Genomic DNA, 27,039 nt, shown 5'->3' on the forward strand with positions numbered 1-27,039 from the left:
TCCTGATGAAAGGTAAGCTGGTGCACACATGTATGTTAAAGACAGGGCAGAAAGCCTTCTTGGAGGAGAAGGAATTAAAAAGGAGGTTCAGAATAACCAGGGCCGGCTCCAGTATTTCTGCCGCCCCAAGCAAAAAAAAAAAAAAAAAAGCTGTGATTGGCGGCGGCAGGTCCTTCGCTCCTAGAGGGAGCGAGGGACCTGCCGCCCCCGAATTGCCGCACATGCCGCCCCTCTCCCTTGGCCGCCCCAAGCACCTGCTTCTTAAGCTGGTGCCTGGAGCCGGCCCTGAGAATAATAAGTGGAAACACAGGCCCTCATGGTTATATACATATTTGGTTCTCATATGTAAAAAGTGACTTATACTACCCACTTTTTGAAACCACTTTGAAATCCTCTGATGAAAGGGGCTATATACAGGAAAAGTGTTATCATGATGATTTACATAGTACTTTATATGTTGATTCTGTTGATTCATTTCAAAATGCTCTACAGATCATATAGCAGGGATTAATTCGCTTGCCACTGAAATGTAGCCACATCTGGGGTGATGCACAACAGCTGTTTAACAGTTGTGGAGGAAAAATGGACTAAGGCCTAAACTTTGGTCAAGTGAACTGTATGTATGGTCAGGTGAACTGTATGTGTGGCCTGGAGGAAGGAGAAAAGGGGGGGAGGGATAAAAGGAGAAGGTAGACAGAAATCATAAAAGCAGAACTAACTGTAGAAATTATAAAAGTAGAATTAACCTTGTAACAGACTATGATTGATAGATGTCAGGTGACAGAGCAAGAAACCGCAAAGGGCAAACTAAGAATAACAGGAAAGCTTGCTATGCTATATTCCCTTTTATGGATATTGTATTCCAAATATGGCAATAATGTTGATAAGAAAGTATGTATTACTAATTGTGGTTTTGTCCTATATAAGCTCCCGTATTTTATCTGTCGGGGGGGTTCGGCTGCCTTGGCTGACTCACCCATGCATGCATGTTTGATTGATCAATAAAGGAGCCTCAGGCTGTTTGATCCAAAATCAACTGTGTGGTCAATTTTCCACAACACAGCAGAAAAAAACATTTCTATACAGTGAAAAATAATGCCAACTCCTGTTGAAACTGAAGGAGGAATTTTAGATGTTGAGCATTAAAGAGTTGAGAATGCTCTTTGATTTCTGTGAGGCCCCATTTCTAAAATGTTAATGATCAAAGCAGAAATGCTGTTGATTTTAGGAAATACTGGAGCCCACTGAAAGAGATGATGTGTGAAGAAAGATTGGTTGAAACTATATATTTTCACATTTATTGCAGTGTGCACTATTATTGGAACTGATAGTGTGCACTATTATTGGAACCCATTATGTAATAAATACCTGTTCTCCTGTGAAGATAAAACGTCGTAGACAGCTGATCTGCTAAAGAAACGCACCTGTTAGATGGATTGATGGCAACAAACGAGTGCATTTATACAGAGTGTTTTTTTTACTGTTTGTACAGCAGAATAAATTGAGCTTATTTACACATATGGACGCACATGACCATGCTAATGTGACAATTTAAAATCACTGTGAACTTAAACAGATAATTATAAACACAAGCGTGAATGGTCATGTTTGTAAAGATAATTTTTAATCTAGATATTTTCAGTACATTCTTTGCTACCAGTTTTGTTTGGAGCATCACGGTCCCGTCTTTCATTTCATATTTCTGCACAGAGCAGAACCTGAGCACAGGGGAAATGTTACCCAGAGCCTAAAGCTTTACTACTACTACAATAAATAACTCTTCTGGTGGCTGGAAGTTTTATCATTTTTGGCTTTGTTCAGTACCCAGGAGGTTTGATTGTAAATGAGAGTGGGGGGAAAAGATCCGCCTAAGGATTCCTGTGTCCTACAATATTCATGGTAGCATAAGGGTTTGAACTGAGGACATAAGAACATAAGAAAGGCCGTACCGGGTCAGACCAAAGGTCCATCTAGCCCAGTATACTGTCTACCGACATTGGCCAATGCCAGGTGGGCTGCAAGTTATGCCATTGGCATTGTTTTAAGGCAGTCTTTCTGAATTTATTAAGAATGTTTTTCGGATAATTGAGGCCCAACAGGCCGGAGTGGAATAGGTGATGAGACACTTCAGACTACGATAGAGCAAAAGTTCAGCTAGAACTGGAAGAGTTTACATAAGAGCAGAGGGACTAGATATTTAAAATCCTCATCATTATTTTCAGCTTTTCTTACTCCCCTTTTGTCTGGGGATGATTATCTATTGCTTGGATGCTTATTGCTCAGCTCACATACTCTGAGGGAGAATTCTGTTATTTTTTGCTCTCGAAAGCACCCACTTCAATAACATTGGGAAAATGTAAAGAAACAACACCATGCTTTGTTGTTGTTTAAGAGTCATGGTACAATCAGCAGCCTAAAAAAATCTGACATTTGAAAATGGCTTTAGGGAGAAAGGTAATTTTCAGACAGTTTCCCAGCATCCCCTCTGTCTATCTTTTGATGCATTTTCAGGCCAGGAATAAGGAACATACATTTTCTAAAGATCAGAAGTTCATGTATTCTTTCTGTACTATAAAGAGCACGAGGAAGAATAGACACTGAAAGGACTTTCCAAGTTAGGTGCTTGCAGTTTGCAAAGTAGGGAATTCACTTTAATTAATTTTTTTTTTTTAGCGCCCCAGTTAAGATGGCCAAGGATTGGTCTAAACTTTTTTCTGCTGTTCTATAGTCACATCTTTTTTTGGTTTTGATTTGCTTCTTCAAGTTGCACACCATGGTTACTTTTGTCAGAACATCTTTCTTCTGAAATAGATGTAAGTGCAGTTTAATCTACCTCAGAGTAATGCTGCATTTGAATGTACTGTCTTAAAGATCTACTCCCTGTTATGTGTGGTGCCCCCTCAGTGGTGGGGTTCTGTCATAGAACTAAGGCTTTCAGGCATGGGAATTGGGAGTAAAGGGAGAGTTACGTGAAGGAAGTAAAGATAGTCTCAAGCTACAAAATACAGGCAGGATCCTAGACTGAATTTCAAAGACCCCAAATTTCAGAGCGGTTCCAGGTTTGGTTCAGGCCCATCTTGAAACGCAGGACAACAGCAGCAGCCGCTGTGGAAGGGATTATTATACTACCAGATTTTGGCTTTGGCTTGTATGGAAAAGTAACCGTTCTCCCTAAAAAGAGAGTACCTTGATCTCTCCTGATCTGCAGGTTAACATTTGGACAATTAGCTCTTAAGAGCTGAGGCTCATCTGACACTTTGCTGTTTGGTTAATATAAAGTAGACTGGAAACAGCGCATGGGCTAAAAAATGTGATGAGTGAGACAGTTAAAGCCCTGTTACAACTAAACTTTTTTTAAAAAATATTCAGTTTATAAAAGTATAAAAAGAAAAAAAAGTATAGTCTCCCCCTCCCCCCCCCCAAGATCACAGCTACTTAAATCCCTTTTATTCAAACTGGGGTTGTTAAATAACAAACTGGGGTTGTTAAAATAGCATTTAAAGTCAGCTCAGCCCTGTAGATTGTGCACAAACTAATAAATTGTTGTTCCTCAGGATGGTTTTAAAGACAGAATGCCCTCTGGTCTGTCAGTGCCCATTTAAGACAGAATGATCTAGGAAGGGAAGGGAGTGCTCAGTGTTAAGTGTGGAGAGACTGAGTTGAGGAATGACCACCGGATTATTTCATTTCCTGGGCAGGTGGAGGCCAGGTATGCAGTTATGGAGATGGCTCACTTGACCTTGCAGGGGAGGTGTCCTTGTGAATCCTTTGGAGCAGCATTGTTAAGAAATGCTGGAGTACATCAGACTGAGATTGAGTTGGCATATCTTGAGAATGAGCTGATGCGTAAGAGCCCTTGCACAGTTTAGCTGCCTTTTTAGAGCCCCGATTCAGAAAAAGCACTTAAACACATGCTTAGCTGTAAGCACGTAGTTAAATCCCATTTATTGCCACATCTTCAAGCCTCTTGTAAAAGTGTGGATTGTTTTGAACTCCCATTGACCTAATGGAAATTGAGAATTCCTTGTTGCACAGGATGGTTCCTAAATTCACTATAATGAAATATTATGTTTGTGAAGATAAGAATTTTTTTCCAGAACTAAAAAGATAGAGCTACTGTTCAAGGACGTTAGCAAATCCTACCCATTATCCTATGGCACTGGCATCTTGAAAGACAATATTAAAAACAGACAGGTTTGGAACAAAAGCTTGCAGATTTAATGTTGCTCTACGTCATTCCATTGGTAACCCACCAACTGAACAGAGCTATAACCACAAGACAAAGGTACCTAAAAGTAATACGTTGTGACGAAAATTCTGTTTCCCTTTTGGGCTGCATATGTGTCTCTCTGTTTGCAATCAGACTTTGGATTGCTGTTCTCTATCACAGCACAGATGTCTGTGCCGATTCACATGATACAAAATATAGACTGATTTTTCATAAATTAGACAGGAAAATGTCTGTGTTTGCCAATTGTCCTCCTCCTTGGTAAGAAAGATGTTGGTCCCTGTTGTGACTGGATTTATATTTGTAATTTTTAATCCAAAGGCCCACATTAAGGGATGGAGAAGTAACAGGTTATGACTTTCTTTTAAGTAGCACTTATGATTTATCCATCGCTTTAAAAGAAAAAGCTATAGGAAGCCTGTTAATAAGAAAAATCAAACAAACAGTGGAACTAACAGATATACTGAACATCTCCACTCAATAACTTCTTTATTTTTGTTGCATTCCCTCCTTTGTAGATCTGGAGTAACTCCATTGTAATGGACAGCAGAATTTGTCTTTGTTGGTCCCTGGCATGAAGTATTTATTTGTCTTCATTGTAGTAGACTGTGCTTTTAAGAAACGCAGTCATGGCATGTACTGGGAAGTGTAACATGCTGGATCCAGTCGTGGTGCAGGCAGAGTGATCTCTGAGAGGCTGTAATAAAGATCTGTTTGTTGGAAGTGGAACTGGCAGGGAAAACAGAATTTTCATCCCACAGAAACTTTTGAGGTTTTGGATACAATTTTCCAATTTAGGATGAAAAATAAAAACCTGACAGTTTTGCAGATCAAACTCTGAAAAACTGAAATTCTAAAAGCGAATTTTCGATGAAAAAAACATTCAAACATAAAATTCCTGACCAGCTCTAGACTGAACCTTTTGGGTTGTGTCTCTGGCTTCCATGATCGGTACCACAGTAGGGATGTAACATTTGTAACATATTCATTTGTTAAGTGCCTAGCATGCAGTAGACTCTTAGAAACAAATTAGGCTGATTGGCTAATTTACATACACTAAATTTCATACACTAGTCCAATCAATCCTTTGCCCTTGAGAATAACATCATTTTGTTGCAGAATTATACTTCTTGCTTGGGTTAGTACAAGAGCTCTTACGTGGAGCTGTACACTCCTCATTACTACATGACTTAAGATCAAAATTTGAATTAAATATTACTGATGATGATTAGTCCTAAATCTCAGCTGTAAATTATAAAGTGTAATTAGGACCCAGGAGAAAGGGAACTTAAAATCCGTTTTCATTAGTGGAAAAAGACTGTTTTGTTTAAAAAGTTAAAGTAACAAATTTTGAAACTGATAAATTGAAACACTTTTTAAAAAGCAAACACACCAACAGTGCCAGCTCCTCAATTGGTGTAAACGGGCCCAACTCGATTGATTTCAGTAGAGCTACTCTGATTTACACCAGCTGAGGATCTGGATCAATTTATAATTAACCAGTGGAATTCATTGCCACCAGTCACACTGAAGCGAAATGCTTGATAGAATTCAAAAAAGGACTAGAGTAGGGATGGTCAGCATTTTTTCTTCAAGTTTCAAAATTTCAAACAAAAACAGGAAGAAATTGCAGAAAGGTCTACAAAATCTTTCCTGTTTCTCAACCAGCCCTACAGCTGAGATTTATGTGAATTAGTAAGAATATCTGTAGTATCACCAATTGGGATAAACATTTATAAGAGGTGTCAACACTCATGCTTCGAGACTCCGGTTTCCACCACTAACTACCTGGGGTTAGAAAGAAGCTTCCTCCATAATTGTCCTTTTTTGAGGATTTTGACACTTTCTTCTAAAGCTGTGGTTCTCAAACGTCTGTACTGGTGACCCCTTTCACATAGCAAGCCTCTGAGTGCAACCCCCCTTATAAATTAAAAACACTTTTAAATATATTTAACATCATTATAAATGCTGGAGACAAAGCAGGGTTTGAGGTGGAGACTAACAGCTCATGACCCCCCATGTAATAATCTCACGACCCCCTGAAGGGTTCCGACCCCCAGTTTGAGAACCCCTGCTCTAAAGCATTTGGTACAAGTCACTGTCCGAGAGCATACCAGAGTAGATGGACCATTGTTTGATGCTGTCTGGCAGTCCCTAATTTAAGTTACACAGTAATACACTGAATAATGCACTCTTCCTACTTACCTGCTCCTCCTTCATTCCCAGAAGAAATGATTCAATGGCCTAGATATCAAGTTTGAAATACCTGAGCTCCAACAGTGCATTTGATTCCTGGCAGTATCATCACAGCCTTTGGCCCATCTAAGCTAGATAAAACTGAGTTCCATGTGTAACGCTGCCTCAAGAATGTGAGGACCAGCCTCAGGGTAGATTGTTAGGAACCAGGGCACAAACCCCAAATTGGCTGTGAATTCTATACTTAGAGTTTGCCAGCCAATTGTCAAGTGTAAACTCCTCAGGTACTATAAGAGCCTAAACATGGAGCCATAGACAGTCCCCTTGATACTCCAATCTGTCTCACCACACAGGGGAGCATACCTTTGTGATAAATCATCCCTTACATCAAGAATCACAGCAATATTCAGGTTACTCCCAGTCCCAAAGGACCAGTCACTTACCCCAGGTCAATGGCACTTTAGATCTCACACCAAAGACAACAATGGTAGCCAATTCAGTAATAAACTATATAGAGATTTGTGAAATAGGAAAAGGAAACAGTTATTTACAAGGTGAAAGCAGGTAAACATATACACACAAATGAGTTACAATCTTTAGTTTCAAAAGGTAATAGAAGCCTCTATGTTCAGCAAGGTCTATATATTCTTTAGGGCTAACCCAGGCTACACAGCTGGGGATCCCTTTCCCTCCCCCCCACCCCAGACCAAGCAGCATAAAGATACCTAGTTCCTTTTGTTTGGGGTTTTTATCCCCCTTCTGACATGTGCTCTGAGCTGCAAACTCAGCTGATGGGGGACGGCAGGGGAATCAACTTGCATGACTCATCTTCATGGGGGGGGGGGAGGGGGAAGAGCAGAAGAACAAAGTATTTTATCTTCTTAACATCTGGTGTTGATGGACCTTTCCTGTTGGGAAGGATGTAAAACCTTCTGTTGATGAGCAGCCCTTCACACTAATTTAATGTCTCTCTCCTGTCTGGTGATTTACATAGTCACAGAGGCTCACAATACAACCGCTCAAATATTGTCTTACAATATGAGATACAGATGTTACAAGTGAGATTAATGCATGCAGCAACTCACATGCATTCAATAAAGTCTAAACACATTCTTATCATTCTAACACCTGGTTTAACAATACTAACACACAGGCGAGCCAAACTGATTCCAGCTATGTATTTGTCAGTGTTCAGTTGAGACATGGGGACTTTGGCATGAGCTGGCACCTGGTCTGCCAGCATCACACCGTGTGGTTTACCAAGTGTGGGGTTTTTGGGTGAGACTTTAAAACTGAGTTCCTGTCTGCTATATGTGGATATTGCAAATCTTATGACACTTTAAAAAAAAAGTAGGGCTTTGACCAATATTCCCTTCTCATCACTGTTGTGCTGTGTGTTGTTTACCTATTATCTTTCACCTAAAGATGGCTACAATTTAATGGGAAAGTGATTCCTGCAAGTGTAAAGTTTGTAAAGCTCCTTTGTGAGGAAATAGGGGCATATAGCATTAGAGGAATATATTAAAAATTAATATAAGACTTTTTATTGTAGCACTGTCTCTTTGGAATGTTCGGCTCCCAAAGCTTCTTATATACAGTGCAGAGCATATGGATTTGAAAAAGATTAAAATACTTTAAACAAGACAGGAATTATTCTGCTCTCAGCTACACTAGTATAATTCACAAGTAACTCTATGTTAGTCAAAAGAAAAACAGGAGGACTTGTGGCACCTTAGAGACTAACAAATTTATTAGAGCATAAGCTTTCGTGGACTACAGCCCACTTCTTCGGATGCATATGTTAGTCAGTTGCACCAGCGTAAAACTTGTGTAAGTTAGATCAGAATCCAGATCAATGTTTCTGGATGCTTTCTTTAATGAAGCAAAAATCCTCCAACTGCAGGATGAGTGGGCAACTGTCTCACTAAATTACTGGAAAAAATAAGGACCTGATTCTGATCTCTCACTGGTGGAACACTACGTTGGTCTTAGACCTGATTTACACTAGAGTAGAATCAGGCTGGTATGTTTTCCCTGTTGCATGGGTAAGAAGAGATCCCTGTATTGCTAGATAACAAGTATGGCATTTGCAATTGCTGTCTTTCATTTTCTTCGTTGAGGGCATGTACCCTGACAGGGATCCTACTTAAGGTCCTGAATCAACAAAGCACTTAAGGACATGCTAAACCAGGGGTCTCAAACACGTGGTCTGCGGAGTTATTTCCTGCGGCCGCCAAGCTCCCCTCCCTTGGCACCCCCCTTCCCCAGCGTGCAGTGTCCCTGCTCCTCTACCTACCTCCAGGCACTTCCCGCCTGTGCTTAGCGCTTTCCAGGAGGGAGGGGGAGGAGCGGGGAGCCGTGCGCTCAGGGGAGGAGGCAGAGAAGAGGTGGGGTAAGGGCAGGGATTTGGGGAAGGGGTTGGAATAGGGGCAGGGAGGAGGCGGAATTCGGGAAGGGACTTTGGGGAAGGGGTTGAAATGGGGGCAGGGAAGGGGTGGGAAGAGGTGGGGCGGGGCCTCATGGAAGGCGTGGAGTGGGGGGGCGGAGCCGGGGGCAGTGTGTGTGTGTGTGTGTGTGTGTCAGTGATGCGGCCCTCGGGCCAATGTACTAGTCCTCATGTGGCCCTCGTAGTCATTTGAGTGCTAAACCATGAATGTTCACATTGACTTTCCACTAGTTTTGCTAAATCAAGGCCTAAATGAATAGCTCTTCTGTGACAAAAAATAGAAATCCCTATTACAAAGCATTGGTCCAGCTGTCTTCATTGCAGCGCAGGCTCATGTAAGCATTGGAAAGCTGGAGTTTCAGCATTACTACTATCTTTTAAAGCTGAAGGCAGCATAATATTGTTTGTTGCTCTCTCTACAACTAATTTTTGCTTCATTAAAGAATGCATCGAGGGACATTGATCCAGATTCTGGTCTCACTTACACCAGTTTTACAGTGGTGTAATTCTGACTACAGTGGAGATTTATCTGTTTTTTTTATTCTTTTCCTTTAGTGTGACTGTCCATCTGTTTCAAAACAGCACATTTGTATAGATCTTGCACACACAATGATCAGGGCATTTATACTGTTTCAAGCATCAAGAAATCCCCTGCTAGCTTAATTATATCCAAAATAAAACTTCATCAAGGGCACTTGACTGTACCCCTCATTTGTCAGCCTGAAAAACAAACTTGTAGAATGCTTGAAAAATGTCTCAAGGAATATGAATATAATCCCTGGTCTGTGAAAATCCTGTAGTTTGCCTCTGATCTCAATACTTGAAATGTACATGCATATTTGCAACACTTCACACTTTTGAAACATTGGCATTTCATATGTCTTGTCTGTGAAGCAAGAGTGAGTGTATTGTTATGCAGACAGTAAACTGTGATTTGCAAATTCTCTAGCACTAGATCCTTCACAGGCACAGCTCAGAATGAAGGCCAACGTCTGTTTTTATATCAGCTAAAAATGTTCACTGATATTGCACAGAAGTGGGCATTTTTTTACACTGTTCCTTTAAAAAAAAGTTGTAATTTGCTTTTTATTTCAGGTGAGGGGCTTAATGGTAAGATAACACACCCTTGAAAGGGCAGTACTACCATCCTTCTGTTTTAAATTCAAAAGAGCAATACATTGTGGCTCAATTTCATCATTGGATGTATGTCTGGTTTGAATCAGTGGGAACCCTACACATGCATCCAAGGGCAGAACTTGCCATATTATAAAGAGAGACAGAAATTGCGGACATGGGGGCAAGGGAGACAAATGACCCTCAAACCAAAATGCACAGCTGCAACCAAGCCTATTTATTATTTTCTCCTCTATCCACACAGTGTGCACACATATGTAACTGGACCTGGTGCGGCAGGAACAGGAAAGTTAAATAGGTTGTTTTCCTTTCTCTCTGCAGATGGAAAAATGAACAAAGTCAAATGGATTTTCACGTGGCCATTGCTATTCCTGCTCTTTTGTACCATTCCAAACTGCAGCAAACCCCGCTGGGAGAACTTTTTTATGCTGACATTCATTTTATCCACTTTGTGGATTGCTTTGTTCTCCTATTTTATGGTGTGGATGGTAAGTGGATGCAACAAAAACCTTGTTTTAAGAAATGAAATGTACAGGCCAGATGACGAACGTCTTCAACTCCAATCCCAGTTTGTTTTAGGGGAAGAAGAACGTAGCCACATTGGGATGTGTGCCGTCTATTAGTTATTCTAATATCTGACCTATGTGCTAGTCTCTCTTCTGGACAGTACTTTTGGACCATATTTTTAAAGATAGGCACTTAAAGATGCAGATTGGGGCCTGGTGTGATTTTTTTCAAAAGTTCCTCAGTGCCTAGTTCCTAATATTGGGAGTTAGGGCGTAGGTGCTCTTGAAAATCCCACTAGGTGCCTATCTGTGTCTTTAGGCACCTAATACTTTAAAAAATATAGCCCGAAGGCCTGATCCTGAAATATACTCACACAGTAACTCAGGTGAGTAGTAAGGGTTGCAGGATCAACCCAGTGTAAAATGCTTTGGGTGGAATGGACTATATTAGTCGCAAGTATTATTCTCCTTCTTAATAAGAGTGCCATAGAGGTTACCCATAAATCTTTTCAGTTGCTCTTAACATGTGCAAAAATGTAGGCTCCGATGAAGATATATCAGGTATGATCCATTCATAAACACTCTTACTTTAAATGCTAGTCCAGGTGATTCACTCTTAGTTTCTCTGTTTTTATAGCTTAAATGTATATTTTCACTCAGAAGAGACATGAATAGTAAAGTAGCTCAAATGAGACTCTTTGTAATTAAAAAAATATTTTTGGAAGTTTAAAAAGGCATCTTTTTTCTATTCAAAGAGAGGCAAAGCTAATGAGAAGTTATGTTAGTACTGCTGAAGGACTGGTAGGTCAATGGTAGGGTAGGTAAAGCCTTCACATGCCTATATTTTCCTCAATTAAAAATCAGTAAAATGAAAAAATCTAACTCTTTCATAATATGTACCCTGGAAAATGAAATATGTAACAGTTTCGTGTGACCTTTTGGAAGCATCTTCATTTACGAGCAGCTGATCTTCATAACTCGCTTGAGGCTTGTGAGTTGTATGACACAGCTTTACTTGTCTGGGATACATACTGATAGCTCTGTCAGTATATTAGACATTTGGGGATTATTTTATTTTTCCATTTTCACTTGGATACAGTATTTTCCCTTAAGTTAGTATTTAAAGTATTATATTTTAAAATAAAACCCTCTTCCCCTGATTTTATAATATGTAACAAAAACTGTTTGAAAGATTCATATTCCAACAATTCATTCTTGCTGATGTACCACATTGCCACAACTTCATAGCATCTGTACTTCAGTAAGACCATGCTCTCTATCCTGGTTCCACTTTCAGAACTTCTGTTGAAAACAGTGGGAGTTTTGTGGAAAGACCAAAAGTAGGATGTGTTCAGAGATGCTGTAACACTGTCTCTGATCTCTTTCAAGATGCGTCAATGCCTCAATGTCCCCATGGTTACTTGCCCTCTCAATGGGAAAATGTTTTAGTGATTGGATAACTTAATATAATCCTCTGGCTAAGTTAGAAAAAAGACTCCATCCTTCTGGGGTAACCACAACTCTTAACGAAAAAAAGAGTTCAAGCAAACACTTTTGGCTTCTGGGCCACTGCCTGCTTTAAGAGTCTGTGGGAATTCTTCCCCTTGGCTGCAGGGGTTCCAAAAAGAGCCCCTTGATTGCACGGATCTACAAATAGACTTTTCTTATAGGAGTGCCAGCACAATACTTCAAGGTGGCAGCACTGAGGTTTATGGGAATCCATGCCACCCTTTCTACCCAGGCTCCAGCCCTAATCCCCTGAGCAATGAAGTAGCTGCCTGCTCCAGTCTCAAATGTTCTGGCTTCACTCTTACTCTTCCCACAGGCTACTTCCTAGGCTTGCTTAGGTGGCTGGCTATTAAGCCTTCTTTCTGGCCCCTTTTTCAGGATTTTAACACCCCGCCCTCTCTTGAGACCCTTCCTCCCATCCTTACTGGGATCCCCATTGCAGGCTGCTGTCTCTCCCGAGGCTCTTCCAAAGCTGCATCTGGGCCATTTGTTTAGAGAGACTCATGTTCTGTTCCCTTCAGGAGTGTCTCTGTTAGGACCCTCAGAACAGGTCTCACCTCTTCCCAAGCCATTCTCTTACTATGGCAAAGGGAGCTCTTTTATAGTTCTTCCCTCTTCCCAGCCTGCATTGCTGCCAACTTTACAGCTACCTTCAGACCTGGGAACCACCCAGCATTCCATTGTTCCAGGCAGAACATAAGAACAGGCTGTGCTGGTCTGTAAGCGCCTGTAGTAGGTCCTAGCCGGGGCTCGACCCTTCCGGGCAGGAGGGGAGCCACACCGACTCACTACAGTGGGAACAAGCAGTCAGTTAGTCCTGAAACTCCGGCTCTTTGGTGCAGAGTCGGAGCAACCACAGTTAAAGCTCAGGCCCTTGACTGCAGGGGGCTGAGCGAGCAAGCAGTTCAGGAGCCCAGGCCCTGGATGTTAGCTCAGGCCCTTGTTTGCAGGGGCTGAGCGGGCAAATAGTTCAAAGCCCAGGCCCTGGATCAGGGCGGGGCAAACACCGTTAGGCTCAGGCCCTTGTTTGCAGGGGCTGAAGGAGCAGACAGTTCAGAGCCCAGGCCCTGGATCAGGGCGGGGCAAACACAGTTAGCTCAGGCCCTTGTTGCAGGGGCTGAACGAGCAGACAGTTCAGAGCCCAGGCCCTGGATCATGGCGGGGCAAACACCGTTAGGCTCAGGCCCTTGTTTGCAGGGGCTGAGCGAGCAAATAGTTCAAAGCCCAAGCCCTGGATCAGGGCGGGGCAAACACCGTTAGGCTCAGGCCCTTGTTTGCAGGGGCTGAGCGGATAAACAGTTCAGGTAAGGCACGCCTAGGCTTCCGTAGCCGAGCGTTGGGTGAGGGGGAAGCCTGCCACCCGTGCGGAGGGTGGCAGGGGGGAACGCAGGCCCACCCACTCCACTGCGTTCCAGCCCGGGGCCCTAACAGCGGTTGCTGCCGCTGCTGGTCAGTGGGGTATCCAGACCGCAACACACTGACATAGGCTCACACTCGGTTACAGCCGGACCAGGGTCGGCTACCCCCGGGCTGCTTCCATGATCCCCCTCAAAGCCTACCTCGTTCGTCGCGCCGGGATCGGGCCAGTCCATCTGCATGGGCTCCTCTCTGCCCGGGCTCGGCGGCAAGTCTGGTAGCTCTGCCGGGAAGTCCGGCCAATGGTCCTCAGGTGGCTCCTCTGGATAGCAGCAGGGGCGAAGGGGTTCGGGTCCAGTCTCACCCTCAGGGTTAGTGGGGTGCGGTTCCCAGGGATTCTCCCAGTGGCGGGCGTGAACGGGCTCCGGCGGCTCCTCCTCGTAGCGGGCCCGGGGTAGCTCAGGCCAGCTAGGGTCCAGGCCTCGGTCTTTGACGGTCTCCTGGCCGGGAGCTCCCGGCCGCACGTCTGCTCCCTGTGGTGGCTGGCCGCCGACTGAGCTCTGGCGGCCGGCCTTTATACTTCCTGTCCCGCCCCTTGACTTCCGGGGGGCGGGGACAGGCGGTGGTGGTCCCACCCACTCTGGTGCCTGCACGTGGGCTCCCTCTTCTGGGCAGGAGGGGAGCCACACCGACTCACTACAGCGCCCTTAAGGGGCCAGCGCATCCTGTTACAAATGTATAAAGTGGAGCACTTTAAATGGCTTTCATAAAACCCTTAGACTGTGCCTACAAGTACTTATTGTTCCCTAGTAGGAGGTTTTTAGTCAGATTGTTGCTACGATTTTGTTTCCTTATAGAAATGTGTGTGTGTGTGTAACTGTCATAACGGCCCCATCCAGAAATTAAAGTGAAGAGTGAATCACAATTGTATTGGAAACAGAGTTTCAGAATAAGAGACTTCCCAATTATTTTAAATGGCTGTTTTTGCTTACTCTGCAGGTTACTATAATTGGATACACTCTGGGGATCCCTGATGTTATCATGGGCATTACTTTCCTAGCTGCAGGAACGAGTGTACCAGACTGCATGGCCAGCTTAATAGTAGCAAGACAAGGTATTATTTCTGTTCAAGTGTTCCAACAATTTCATGCTTTGCTCCTGTAATATGCAGTTTTTTCAAACTGTTGTTTGAATTATGATAGCACCTAGGAGCCCCAGGCATGGACCAGGGCCCCACTCTGCTTGGTGCTGTAAAAAAAAAAATGGTTCCCACCCTGTTACATCTCTGGTTACGAGTATGGGCCATTTATTACATCCAAGAGGCGTGGAGCATCAGGAGAAATCGCATAATGTTCTGGCAGTTCATTCAGCAACCAAACCTCACATATGCAGCATAGATCAGTCAGATTAGACAGATGTAACATACACATGAGCTACACTAGAAAAGATCAGCCATAAAAATAGGATTGTACACCAAAAAGGTGCATAGAAAAAGGGTTTGCTTTTTGGATCATGTCCTAAGTGCTGCATGTAAAACTTGCATTGATTTCAGATTAAGTTGATGGGGAAAGATATTGGGGGGGAAAAGGCACAACAAAAGTTAACTTGCTTCAAACCTATTCCTTGTCCAACTAGAGACAGCCAGCATCTTCCTTTTGGCTCTATGAATATTAACACTGAGTAGGGAAAGATTAACCCTAACTATGTCTAGTTTAACTTTCCTATTTAAAAGGCCAAAGATTTTTCCAACTCATATTTACATGGCTGAGCTTTTGATTTTTTTTTTAAAGCTTTCCTTTTTTACATGAGAAATATTTATGGACACATCCTTTACCATTTTTGCTTAAAACAAGAATGAGTGTGTTCATTTGTATCACACTGAGAAAGGAGCAGATAGTAATAATAGCATTTTGCAGTATTCCAGCTCCTACAGCCCTTAATGCCAAAGGATGGCTCTTTGTTCTCCAGGCTGCATACAGGCTTCAAAAATTCTGAAGTCCTAAACTAGCCACCAGGAGCCAGTAGAGACCCGCATCTGTATGATGTGAACAGCATAAACATATTTAAAATGTTTCATTTGTAACTGTAAGAGCTATACATTTCACACAGTCTGTTTTTAAATGTTTTGGCTATGCCTAACAAAAAAGAATCGTATATTAAAAATCATCCATTCTCCACTTCATATTAGGAATTACATGCAGGAAAATCTCACAAAAATAGATCAGCTGTGTTAAGAACTGTTCTGGGACACTTCCCATTAAAATTGGTTTCTTCCATGTATGATATTAGAGTCAGTAGATCTGTAGAGGAAATACAGGGGGAAAAGTGCTAAAATGATCAGTGTAATGCCTTCATAATGCTTGAACGTGTACAGAAAATAAATGCTATCATACTTTATCTCTGTTCACTAGAGTTTCTACCTTAAGTTTAACTCAAAATGTTAAATGAGTAATCAATGAGGAAAAAAGATATCTGCTTCATTTAGTTATTCCACAGTCCAGTTAATATTCTATTTGTATCTTACTATTGATTTCTGTGGGCCAAATCTTTGCAATAGAATATCGTCACATATCAGGCAACAACCTGGTCAAGATTACTTGCTATGAGAGTACAGGCAAGGAACAGCGTGGTGAAGTGGTAGATGGAGAATCCCCAATTCTCCCATGTAACATGTGCGGGCCATGTGTGGCACTTTAGTAAAGGGTTTCCCAAAAGGCAAATGCAGGTGTACCCTGACAGTGAAGGGAAGCTGCAAGAGATGTTGCCATAAACACAAATCCCGAGGATATCCCAGGGATGGACAGTCTGCGCTACTGACCGTGTCCCACTGTGTCAGGCCAGGCCTTGGGAGCAGACGTCGTGCATGTGATCCAGCTGAAGGTCTCTCATGGCCTTGAAAGTTCCTCCACAAAGCTGATCTTATTTGAAGGGCACTTTCCAACAATATTAGATCTTTTCCTCCTTCCTGGCACGTTTTGTGGATTTGGCAGTAGCACAGATAGCTAAGCAGGTACTTGAGAGAGAAACAAATCGGGGTGAGCACTCCGGCCACCATTATTATTGTATCAAAATCAGACACCAGCTAATATTGAGCACAGGAGACAGAGATTCAGTAAGAACAAGGTTCTGGTGACCTTACCACCCACTCACACTTTGTTCTCCTATTTTATTATTGTTTGGGGTTGTTTTTAAAAAATGAAATTTCTAAAATGAACTTGATGCTCACACACATAAGGGCCCAATCCTGCTCAGTGCTGACTGTCCTCAGCTCCCACGCTGCTCAGCACCTTTCACTGTCACCTTTCAGATTAACTAGAGCCCACATCCCCAGAGCACATCCCAAGAGATGAAGACAGACCACACACAGCTTCTTACAATGAAGCTCCTGGCCAGCTGTGCCCTGAAACTACAGAGAAAACAGGACAAAGCTTATCAACCTGTTTTTTTAATTAGCTTCAAACTCAAACACCAATTTCTACTCACCCATCAAGGATGATACATGCACAAAGTATATTGGTTGTGAGCATTTTTTTATTTTAAAAGGTTATGTAAATGTTACGCAAATTATGTATTGATCTTAGGTACTTGGCAAATTGCCCACGTGGGGATTGCAGGAGTGCTTAGTTAGCTAATTTTAAAGTGTCATCTTACATTGCAAAGCTGCTCAACAGTCATTCTCTCTCTCTCTCTCTCTCCCTCCTCCTCAGCCTTGTTACAGAATGTTTGTCCTGTGTGTTGTTTTGACCTGAGAATTATTGTTTGTTTGTTTTTGTTTCCCAGGTCTTGGTGATATGGCAGTATCCAATACAATAGGGAGCAATGTATTTGACATTTTAGTAGGCCTTGGAGTACCATGGGGCATGCAAACTATGTTGATTGATTATGGATCAGTGGTACGTATATATATATATTTTTTTTTTTAATTGTTTAATTGTTTAATTTTTGTTTTTGTGTGTTTTGTTTTCAGAAGAAAACATTGTAAAAATGCTGAGCATTTTTATTAGTAGTTAAATAAGACATGAGGTTATTTCCTAGCCAAAGAACAGGGAGACGTGCGAACAATTTTCCTGTCACAAGATGCAATTAATTCCCATTGCTTTCAATGTGAGTTAATTGTATTGGGTGGCAGGAGAATATGAGCAATTGGGTCTATTCCTGGCTCTGCTATTGTCTGACTGTACAACTCTGAGCAAATCTCTTTGGCTCTCCATGTCTCAGTTTACCTGTTTGTAAAATGAGGATAATAAGGCTTACTCTCCTTGAGAGTTATTGACCAAAGGCAATATGCAAGTGCTGAGGGGTTTTAGTTAAGCAAAACTGATTATTTACATATTTGTTCTGATTCTTTTAAACATGCTGTTATCCCATTATTGCAATTTTTGCCATGAATTAAACATCTATGTCATTTAAAAATTGCAAATGGGGGCTTGTCAATACAGTGAAGCAATGAGCACTAAGCAATGTGATTTCTAAAGTGCACTAACATGTTGCACATTAATTGGGCCATGTAGACCCCTAGTGCACTTTAATGTAGTGCAGGCACACTAGAAAGCCTTTAGTGCACCTGAGCAGGGTCAACGCGGGCCAATTAATGCACAACATAATAGTGCGCTTTAGAAATCCCACCCCTGTAGAGTGCAGTACCCCGTCATGTAGACAAGCCTTTCATTTTAAATTTTAGACATTACTTTAAAATAGAATAGAGAATGTTCTAAGTCAAGAGGCAGTTAACTTTCTATTGCAATTACTATGTCCTAAACATTTTAAAGTTCTCTTTTATGTCTAATTTTCACAGGTTAAGATAAATAGCAAGGGACTGGTCTATTCGGTTGTGCTTCTGCTGGGGTCTGTAGCTCTTACTGTAAGTATTTCTGTGGTTTAAAATATGACTCCGTTGAGTATTCACTTCATGTCATAATTTGATACATGTATTTACTTTGCATGTAGAAGTAGGCGAAACTGGAAGTACTTACCATTCTGACTAGCATTTGTTCATATAGAACTTTATCTAGCAACCAGTGACATCAGTGGGCATTAAATCAGGCTCTCAGCACCCAATGGGGCACTGAGGACCTTCAATTCCCATTTATTTCAGTGAGAACTGAGGACCTCGGCTCCCAGGAGGAGCTAACTAAGTACCTCTCAGGACTGGGCCTTTATTTTGTAACAAAGGGCCTGGTAAGTGAAACATTGATTTGGGTCTGAAGTCAGTTCCAATGCATCTAGGGCCTGCACTGGAATGCATTGAAGTCAGTGGCAAAACTCCCATTGAGCCCAGTGTGGGCAAAGACTCTGAAAGTGTAAATATCCATCCTCATTAACACTTCGCTAACAGTGTTTCTCAAACTGTAGACTCTCAGCAGAGACTACATAGAGAATGTGGTCATCACCATAGACCTCACATTTCTGCATCATGTCTGTAGCTTACCAATGCGTTGTACCAATGACACACTAAATTTGGTGGTAGGATGACCAGTATTGCAAAAATCAGACCCTAGTCAGTATACAATTAACTTGCCAATGCATCTCACAAGTGACATGTATGGACATAATCTCTTTCCAGCCCAGCCCTCAGTAGACACCATCACTGGTATTCATTTTTACCACACTGGGAAGCAAATGTCCAAGTAATATCTTAAAAGACAACAGTTGTGTTGTATTGTGTCATAAATCTCCCCACCCACCCACCCACTTTTCCAGCAGTTTGGCAAGATATGGGAGGGTTAGCTAAATGTTATCATCAAAGGTGTCCACAGGGCATTGAGGGGCAGAATGACCAGGCTTCTGACACAGCTGAAGCAGTGTCATCTGAATGGAAAAGCTTCTGAACACTCCCATTACTCTCTCACTAAATGTGAGCCTAAATGTGGATTTAGGGGCCTAACTTTAGACCAGTCACCCAGGTTTTGGAAATGTTGGCCAATGTCTTTGCACAATACAATTTGAGTGGCATATATTTTGGCAAACTGTCTGTATGAAGGAACAAGCCATCTAACTCTCATTACTTCTGACCGCCTTTGATACTATGTTCTCTGCTTCTCTGCAGCTGTTGAAAGAAGTAACGTTCTGTAAGGGCCAATGTTCCAGAGACCACAATAGATCTAGGGGGCAGCACTGAAGGTTCTTTTACCTGATAATTTAGGCTGTACTGAAGCAATTAATGGGAGCTGCATGACTCCGAGTATGTTGAAACTATACACTTATGGACCTGATTCTCAGTTACATTAAGAGCTCTTCGCTGAGCTCAGACCCTGTGAAGAGTTCTGAAAATATACCACTCACTTGCGGTACATCTATGCTGCAGCATGTGTAAACATACCTATGCTAGCTGTGATCAATTGTCATGCTAAAAAATAACAGTGCAGCCACAGCAGTGCAGATGGCAGCATGGACTAACTGCCTGAATGTTACCTAGGACAGAGACAGCGCTATTCCTACCTAGGGCTCCCAATGGGCTAGCACCACCTCTGACCTAGCATCTCAGACCGCTAGCCTGTGCCACCACCTGCACTGCCATGGCTACACTGCTGTTTTTAGCAAGCAAGCTTGATCAAAGCTAGTGCTCATATGTCTGTCCAAGGATACCTCCAGTTGCAATGTAGACGTACCCTAAGTTACACCCACTTAAAGGCCGCTTTATATGTTCCAGCAGTGTAAAGAGGCCTTAATGTAGCTGAGAATTAAGCCCTCATGTTTAACTCGATCAGTTATGTGCCTTATCTCTATCTGAAAAAATGAACACTGTAAAATACCAAGACTGCATTTTTAGCATGTTTAAGGACAGCAGATTCAAATAGACCTCATTTGAAGCTTGTAGCATTCGTGTCCTTTGAGACTCCATTAACTAACACTTTGTATACTTGCAGGTGGGTGGAATCCATGTAAATAAATGGAAACTTGACAAGAAACTAGGCTTCTACGTGCTGTTTCTTTATGCCATTTTCCTGTGTTTCTCTGTATTGATAGAGTTTAATGTCTTCACCTTTGTCAACTTTCCAATGTGCCGAGAAGATCTTTAAAACAAGCCACAACCGTGAGAGGGGCTGACATACTCTTGATTCCTTGTGCTATAAATGATAGGAGACATTTTACATTTCTACCTTCTCATCAGTCATCTGATTTTCTTTCCTGCTTTGTCATCCAACAAGCACTTTTACTTACCTGGAAGGAAAACAAACCTTTCTTTTAACATGCTAGCTCAAGGCAACCAAAGCATTTTCCTCTTTGGGTATTGCTGCTCAGCCATCCAACTTGTGGATCTCATGCAGAGCACTCAAAAGTCCGATTTTCGTGGTGTTCTGCTGTGGTTTTCATTCTCCTTATGCAGACAGTAATGCACCACAGTCAATCGGAACAAGACTAGAAAAAACTCTCCTCTCTCTTTTTTTGACATTTACTGTCCATGGAAGAAGAAGAGACTGGCTCAGAACTTTTCTTGACTCCATTAAAGCATCGGAGCTACAGGACCAGAAAGTCCGATGCACATAACATGGCATGCACTGTTGTGGACATATGTTTTTCCCCTTCAAGTGCTCTGTTTATAGAGGAACTGCATTGACATTTATAAGCCTTTGTTGTGTGATTTCTGAATATTTAATCACTCTCTTTTTTAAAAAAATGTGAAGAACACATGAACAATTTTACAGAGAAAGAAGAGAAAATGGTTAATATCGTATCACTTTTGATGATGCACACTAAGAGTAATAGAATCTGAAATCTTCAAAAGAGAAATATGTGCAAAATATTCATACTTGAAAAATGTGTTTTACCATCAACAAGGAATATTGTACAAATATAAACTAACATTTGTGGAATATTAAAGCCTGTAAGTAACATTTTGCATTGGTACTAGTAAGCCCACTTGTAATTTTACAAGAAACTAAAAGATTAACGCCAGTGGGGCGCTCAGTTTCTAGTGGCAATTGTTATCTGAAAAATAGAACATGAACACATTCCAGACCTTCTTGCAATATGATGCATCAGGGATTTGGGGGGGAATTTATTTCATTATTAGTATATTAATCTAGAAGCTGCTGCATCTTCTCCATTTTGTTTTGTTTTTGTTTGTAACCACAAACTTAATAGAGATGGGTACCCAACACTAAGTAGTGTAGATAATAAACAACTCTAACAAGATCAAGTCTGTCATGGGAACTATCTCCTTGATCAGATTGTATGCAGGAAGTTTTAAAGCATGTCTTATTTTAGAGCCAAATTATTTTAAACGCACAGAACCAGATTTTGATTTTCTTTGCACCTGTATAAATCTAGATTAAAACAGTAACTCTGAATTTTCCTGGGCATAACTGAGAACAGAATCTGGTCCAGAATAATGAGTAACATTACCAAAACTGTGTAATGTCACAGTTTGAAGTGGAGTTACAAAGAAGATTCATCAAAAGAATTTAATATATTTTGAAACTGCTACTTAACTCTAAAATGTATTTTAAAGTTGTATATGAACAAAACATATAAGGTTTCTAAAGAAGCACAATTAACTTTATACATAGATTTATTTTTTATTTTTTTAATGTTTATATAGCAAAACATCTATCAGATTACTAAAGATTTCATGCATTTTAAATGCATTAATATTTTGCACTTAAGATTATATATCAAGATGCCCATTATTTGTCAACAAAAATACTTTAAATCCTTAGGAAATAAAATTGATTAGAGAGGTTCCTTTACATATATTAAATTTATCTGACTAATATGTGACCAATAATTCCTTTCGAAGCAAAGTTGCATGCACAATCTTAATTACCCCAGGCAATGTGTTATAATTAAGGCTATTTTTTGATGTGTATGGGGGTACCAATTAATGAATGTATTTTGCTGTTGAATTTTAATAGGAATAGGATCCTTTCAACACAGTCCTAAAGAAAAAGGGCAACATATCTGTTATTTGTCTTACTGTTCTTTGTTACAAATGTCAGTATTAGTAACCAAGCTAAGTTTTTGAGTTTTCCCCCTCACTCAAGTGGTTGAACTCACCAATCCTAAAGATGGCAACAAATGGCATTTGATTAAGAGGCTTTATCAAATAGGCAAGTGTGACCAGTATGTGTAAGTCACTGGGATGCAAATGTAATGGCATTTAAAATACCTTCACTGTGGTTTAACATGGAAAGAGGTGGAATCCATGCACACCTGTGTTATACTTATAATATAATATATGGAGATATACCTATCTCCTAGAACTGGAAGGGACCCTGAAAGGTCATTGAGTCCAGCCCTCTGCCTTCACTAGCAGGACCAAGTACTGATTTTGTCCCAGATCCCTAAGTGGCCCCCTCAAGGATTGAACTCACAACCCTGGGTTTAGCAGCCCAATGCTCAAACCACTGAGCTATCCCTCCCTCCCCCCACCCCTTTTTTTTTTTTTTTTTAATTTTAATTGTAGAAAGGCTGTAAGCCAGGGCTAGATTGTGCCTCCAGGATACAGCTCCTGCCCCTTTTTCTTCCTTCCATTCCAGGAGAATAATTGTCCTGTTCTGGTAGTAATTTATTATGCCCCTTATATTGGCTGGTATGGGCTGGCTGGCATGGGAGAGCGGAGTCAAGGCTCCATTCACTCCCCACCTACTTACTGCTGGGTGGGTAGTGGGAAGTAGCAAGCTCACAGCACCCTCTCATATTCAGACCCAACTCCTAGGTAGCCCATGGTGGGGCATAATGGGGATTCCTAAACTACAGGAGCATGGTCCAAGTTACAATCTAGGCCCTACTGATCAGCTGAGGCATCAGCGATTTGTGCAGCAACAAGTTACACCATTTTACACATTTATGGGATCAAAGACAGAAAAACAGATTGGAGCTGGATATTTCAGAGCCAAGCAAGCCTCAAAAGACTAAAGATCTTGTGCTGGTTACCTGGCAGCCAGTCCTAAACACGCTGCGCAGCCAGGCATGGAATTATTGCATGTGTTAATATGGATTAGAATTACGCTGCCTAAAAGGATGCTGTTATCATGGTTGAGTTAACCCATTCTACAGTTATCTGTTATATTTTGTCCTAACCAGAGATTGTCCCAAAACAAAACGTTCGACCCAAATTTCATAGGTTGATCCCATCTCTATAATGGGCCCAACCAGAATACTGACCCATTTCTTCCGCCCTTCAATTTGGAGGATATTTGGATTCTGAATCAATTCTGACTCTGAACCCCACGGCTCAGCCTCATGTCTAGCATTTATAATATTACAGATAACCTACCATGCTTACCAGAAATAATTATTGATAAAAGTCTTGTCTAACGGGACCAGGTGAGCAGGGATATATACTTTGCCAAAGAAGTATTATGCGCTGTATCAGGGCCTTGATGAAAAATTGTCATGTAAATTAGTTTACTCTGAAGATTTCTCTCTATACATTTTACCCATATACAAAAATAAAGAAAGAAATCAATATAATCCAAGCCATGCAGATAAACTGAGCGGCCTGAGAAAAATTGTTTTGCTGGTCAGGAGCCGCTTGTTTTATACTGTCTAAATATCTTCAAGATAATATATATCATACCAATAATATTATACTTGTGCCTTCTGAATGTAAAAAAAATCACTCATATGGTCTGAAAAACATGACACATTTGGAAGCTTTCCAGTAAAAAACAAAAGCAGGGATTCATGTTTGCCTCCCTGAAATTGGCAAAATTATAAATCACATCTGTTCACATTGTGTATGTAAAAATCTGCATCTGTTTGTTCTATTAATCATGGCACAGAGTTAGCTAGCGGAGTCTGGAATTTGTTGTGTTTTTGCATAATATAGCTAATGTTTAGTGCATGAGTGAAAAGAAAACTGGTGGATGTGAGAGGGGAAACTGTTAATGTGATACAAAAGTTGCCAAGAAAATAGCATTGAAAAATGGTACTACTCCAGAAAAAAATATTCTCAATCCAGCAAAGCTTAACTTCAACAAAACTGGTCACATGCTTAAAGTTAAGCAAGTGTTTAAGTGCCTTGCTGAATTGGGCCTAAATAAACAACAGCTCCTGGTCTCTGGGTTTTGTATCACTTTCATTTCCTTTCCATCTCCTATTTTGTAGACTCCCTGAAACAAAAAGCTTGGGCCAGAATCTACTGTTACACTGCAGAAGTCACTGTGGATTTGCATTGCTGTAAATGACAGAACTTGCTCCCTCCCCCTTGTTGTTAAAACGCATGACAAATTGTGCACCTTTCTAAATGTTTCACAATCTACAATACATGAAAAGTCATTTGTCTTCAGTGGAGCAGGCTGTAAGGAAAGGAGTTACCCCCCAAATACAGTAAACTATCAATGAAAAGGGAAGGAAAGCAGACTGAGGAGGTGTTGACTGCAGAACAGTTCCTTTCCGCTACAACTCCTTCAAAGTAGCACAGTGACATGTCATAGGATGAACTGCCCCAGTGAAATCAATGGGCGTTTTGTCCTTGACTTCAGTAGGGCTAGGAATTCACACATATACTGTAGTGTTTACGATATAAAGTTTTATAACTTAGGGCCTGTTTCTGCAGTGGGAATCTCCATCCCAAGCTCCCACTGATTTTACTGGGAGTATTACCTGGATCAGGCCCTGAATTGTTTAACCTAAACTTAAGAGCTAGCTTTAGGCTGATTGTGACTATTTGATGATCTGAGCGCTGCTCTTTGATTGCAATCCAGCCTGGAAGAACACGTGAGTCTTCCCCCATGTTCAGCAGAGTGGCCATTTTCCTCTCAGCTCAGTCATTATTAGTGTGCCAATTTTATTTTATTTATTTATATATAGTTTTATTGGTTTGGGTTTTATTTATTAAGGATCATGTTCATATTTAAGAGAAAACACCACATTTTTCCTAGTGTTATTTTTACACTCTAATTATACAGAATTTCCATTCCTATCATTGAATTCCTTTGTGAATGTGCTTAAAATTCATGCACTTGTTTCAATTTCTTCTTCACATGTTTTGTTCTAGTTTCACAAGTTTCTCACCTGTTAGTTTTGTCATTTTCCATCGCAAGGCTCATTCCTGGGTTGATTGAAATGGTATGTCATGTATTTGTAACCTGGGTAGGTGTTCTCAGTGGAGTTTATAAGCACTGCCTGGCAAGGAAAACCTCTGAGCTTCTTGTGTAGTTTAAGGCAAACACTGAATGAAATGTATACCCAGGTGAAACCAAAGAATTTTGCTATTAAATAATCCAGCACCTTGAGACATAAAATTCTGTAGTAGCAGGCTTAATATCTTAATAGCTAGCTTGAGTGTGTCTGCATGAGCTAACTAACATGTGTTCAGACACTAAAAAGAAATTTAAAAATTTGTACATGAGTACTTAATATATATTGTCCTTTTCATTTCCTTAAACTGGAGCTCTAACTTGTTCTAAATGTGCAGGGTGGCAGGATTGATGTTAGCTAACTGCAGGCTTCCTAAGGAATTTAGTTCCAACAGTCCTGCACCAAAACCAGTTTTCAGCTTTTTTGAAAAACTGTGTACCCAAGTGATCAATGCTCCATTTGAAAAGAAAAGAAAAATTGCCATTCAAATAAGCCAAAGTGTACATTATAATTTCTAACCTACCATCGCTAAAATTGTTATCTAGAGCAAAATATGCACATATTAAAAAACTTTCCAATGGGGGCATCTTGAACCTGCATTTATCTGTTTCCAGTAGCTTTTACTGTACTGGCCTCATCATAGTACCCATGGCAGAACACAGTGCACCAATGTGTGGAGTCCTGAAGCTTTTTCCCAGGGAAAACAGTAAGGTCCTGCACATCTGTGCATCAAAACTGGTGGTATGTGTATCACCCACTACACTCGCTCAAATGGGTGATGAACATGGCAATTCATGTACCACATGTTCTGCATGTTACCATACTTCCGAAATGCAAATAATAATAATACTGTCTGAAAGAAGCAAATGGTAAACTAGTGTCGTTTTCATATTACCTTAAAGGCAATTGCTGGTAAGTAATTAAGCATGTTTCTTTTTATTTCTGCACAAAGAATGTATGCAATCTTAGGTCTGTTGATCTTTGAGATGATCTTGGTAAACTTGAAAGGCAAATGTGGAGGTTGATGTATAGTAAGCGTATGTAAAGATATCAGAATGTATCAGAATCAGACAGGAAGCCTCCAAAAAATCTATCCCCTGAGCCTCTTCTTTTCAGAGGATTGTTGCAGCAAGATTGTACCCATTATTCATATACTATTTCTGCATGCAAAGAAATAAACCTGCTAACATGGCAGCAGTTATGTTCAAAATGGCTCAAATTGTGCAACAAAGCTATGACCAAATTCCTGCCCTCACTTACTCTGGATTTACACATGTGAAACTACTGTAATGTCCATGGAGTTAGTTCAGGGTTACACCAGTGTATCCAAGGGCATAATTTGGCTCCCACTGTCTTCTCTGTTGCCAGAAACTCTTTGGCATCATTTGTGAACACTGAAGGTACGTCTACAGTGCAGGCATGGGGTGTGGTTTCAGTTCCTGTAGATACACATGAGCTAGCTTTAATCTAGCTAGCTCACGTACTGGAGCAATGAAAATGCACCAGTGCACACTTCAGTGGAGGCTAGCTCTCTGTCATTTACCCACGGTTCTGGGTGGGCTTGTATAGCCCATGCTGAAGCATGCACTGCCCCCGGCTTCACTGCACTGGTGCCTGAACTAGCTAGATTAAAGCTA

The 27,039-nt window shown here is 41.1% G+C and overlaps 1 protein-coding gene across 3 annotated transcripts in view; it reads left to right on the plus strand.

Annotated features, from left to right (window-relative positions):
- The window catches only part of SLC24A4 (solute carrier family 24 member 4), a 136,735-nt gene extending 115,521 nt beyond the window's left edge, over positions 1 to 21,214 (plus strand). The window contains exons 13-17 of one of the 3 annotated variants that reach the window (XM_005285433.5): positions 10,326 to 10,492; positions 14,375 to 14,489; positions 17,156 to 17,268; positions 18,171 to 18,236; positions 20,242 to 21,214. In XM_005285433.5, the coding sequence (XP_005285490.2) occupies positions 10,326 to 10,492; positions 14,375 to 14,489; positions 17,156 to 17,268; positions 18,171 to 18,236; positions 20,242 to 20,394 (614 nt within the window). In that variant the 3' untranslated portion in view covers positions 20,395 to 21,214. The remainder of the gene's footprint in view (positions 1 to 10,325; positions 10,493 to 14,374; positions 14,490 to 17,155; positions 17,269 to 18,170; positions 18,237 to 20,241) is intronic. The other 2 variants (XM_065593517.1, XM_065593515.1) reach the window with 2 other exon arrangements.
- The last annotated feature ends 5,825 nt before the right edge of the window (positions 21,215 to 27,039 follow it).

Source organism: Chrysemys picta, chromosome 4, assembly GCF_011386835.1.
Source record: "Chrysemys picta bellii isolate R12L10 chromosome 4, ASM1138683v2, whole genome shotgun sequence".
NCBI classification, from domain to species: Eukaryota; Metazoa; Chordata; order Testudines; family Emydidae; genus Chrysemys; species Chrysemys picta.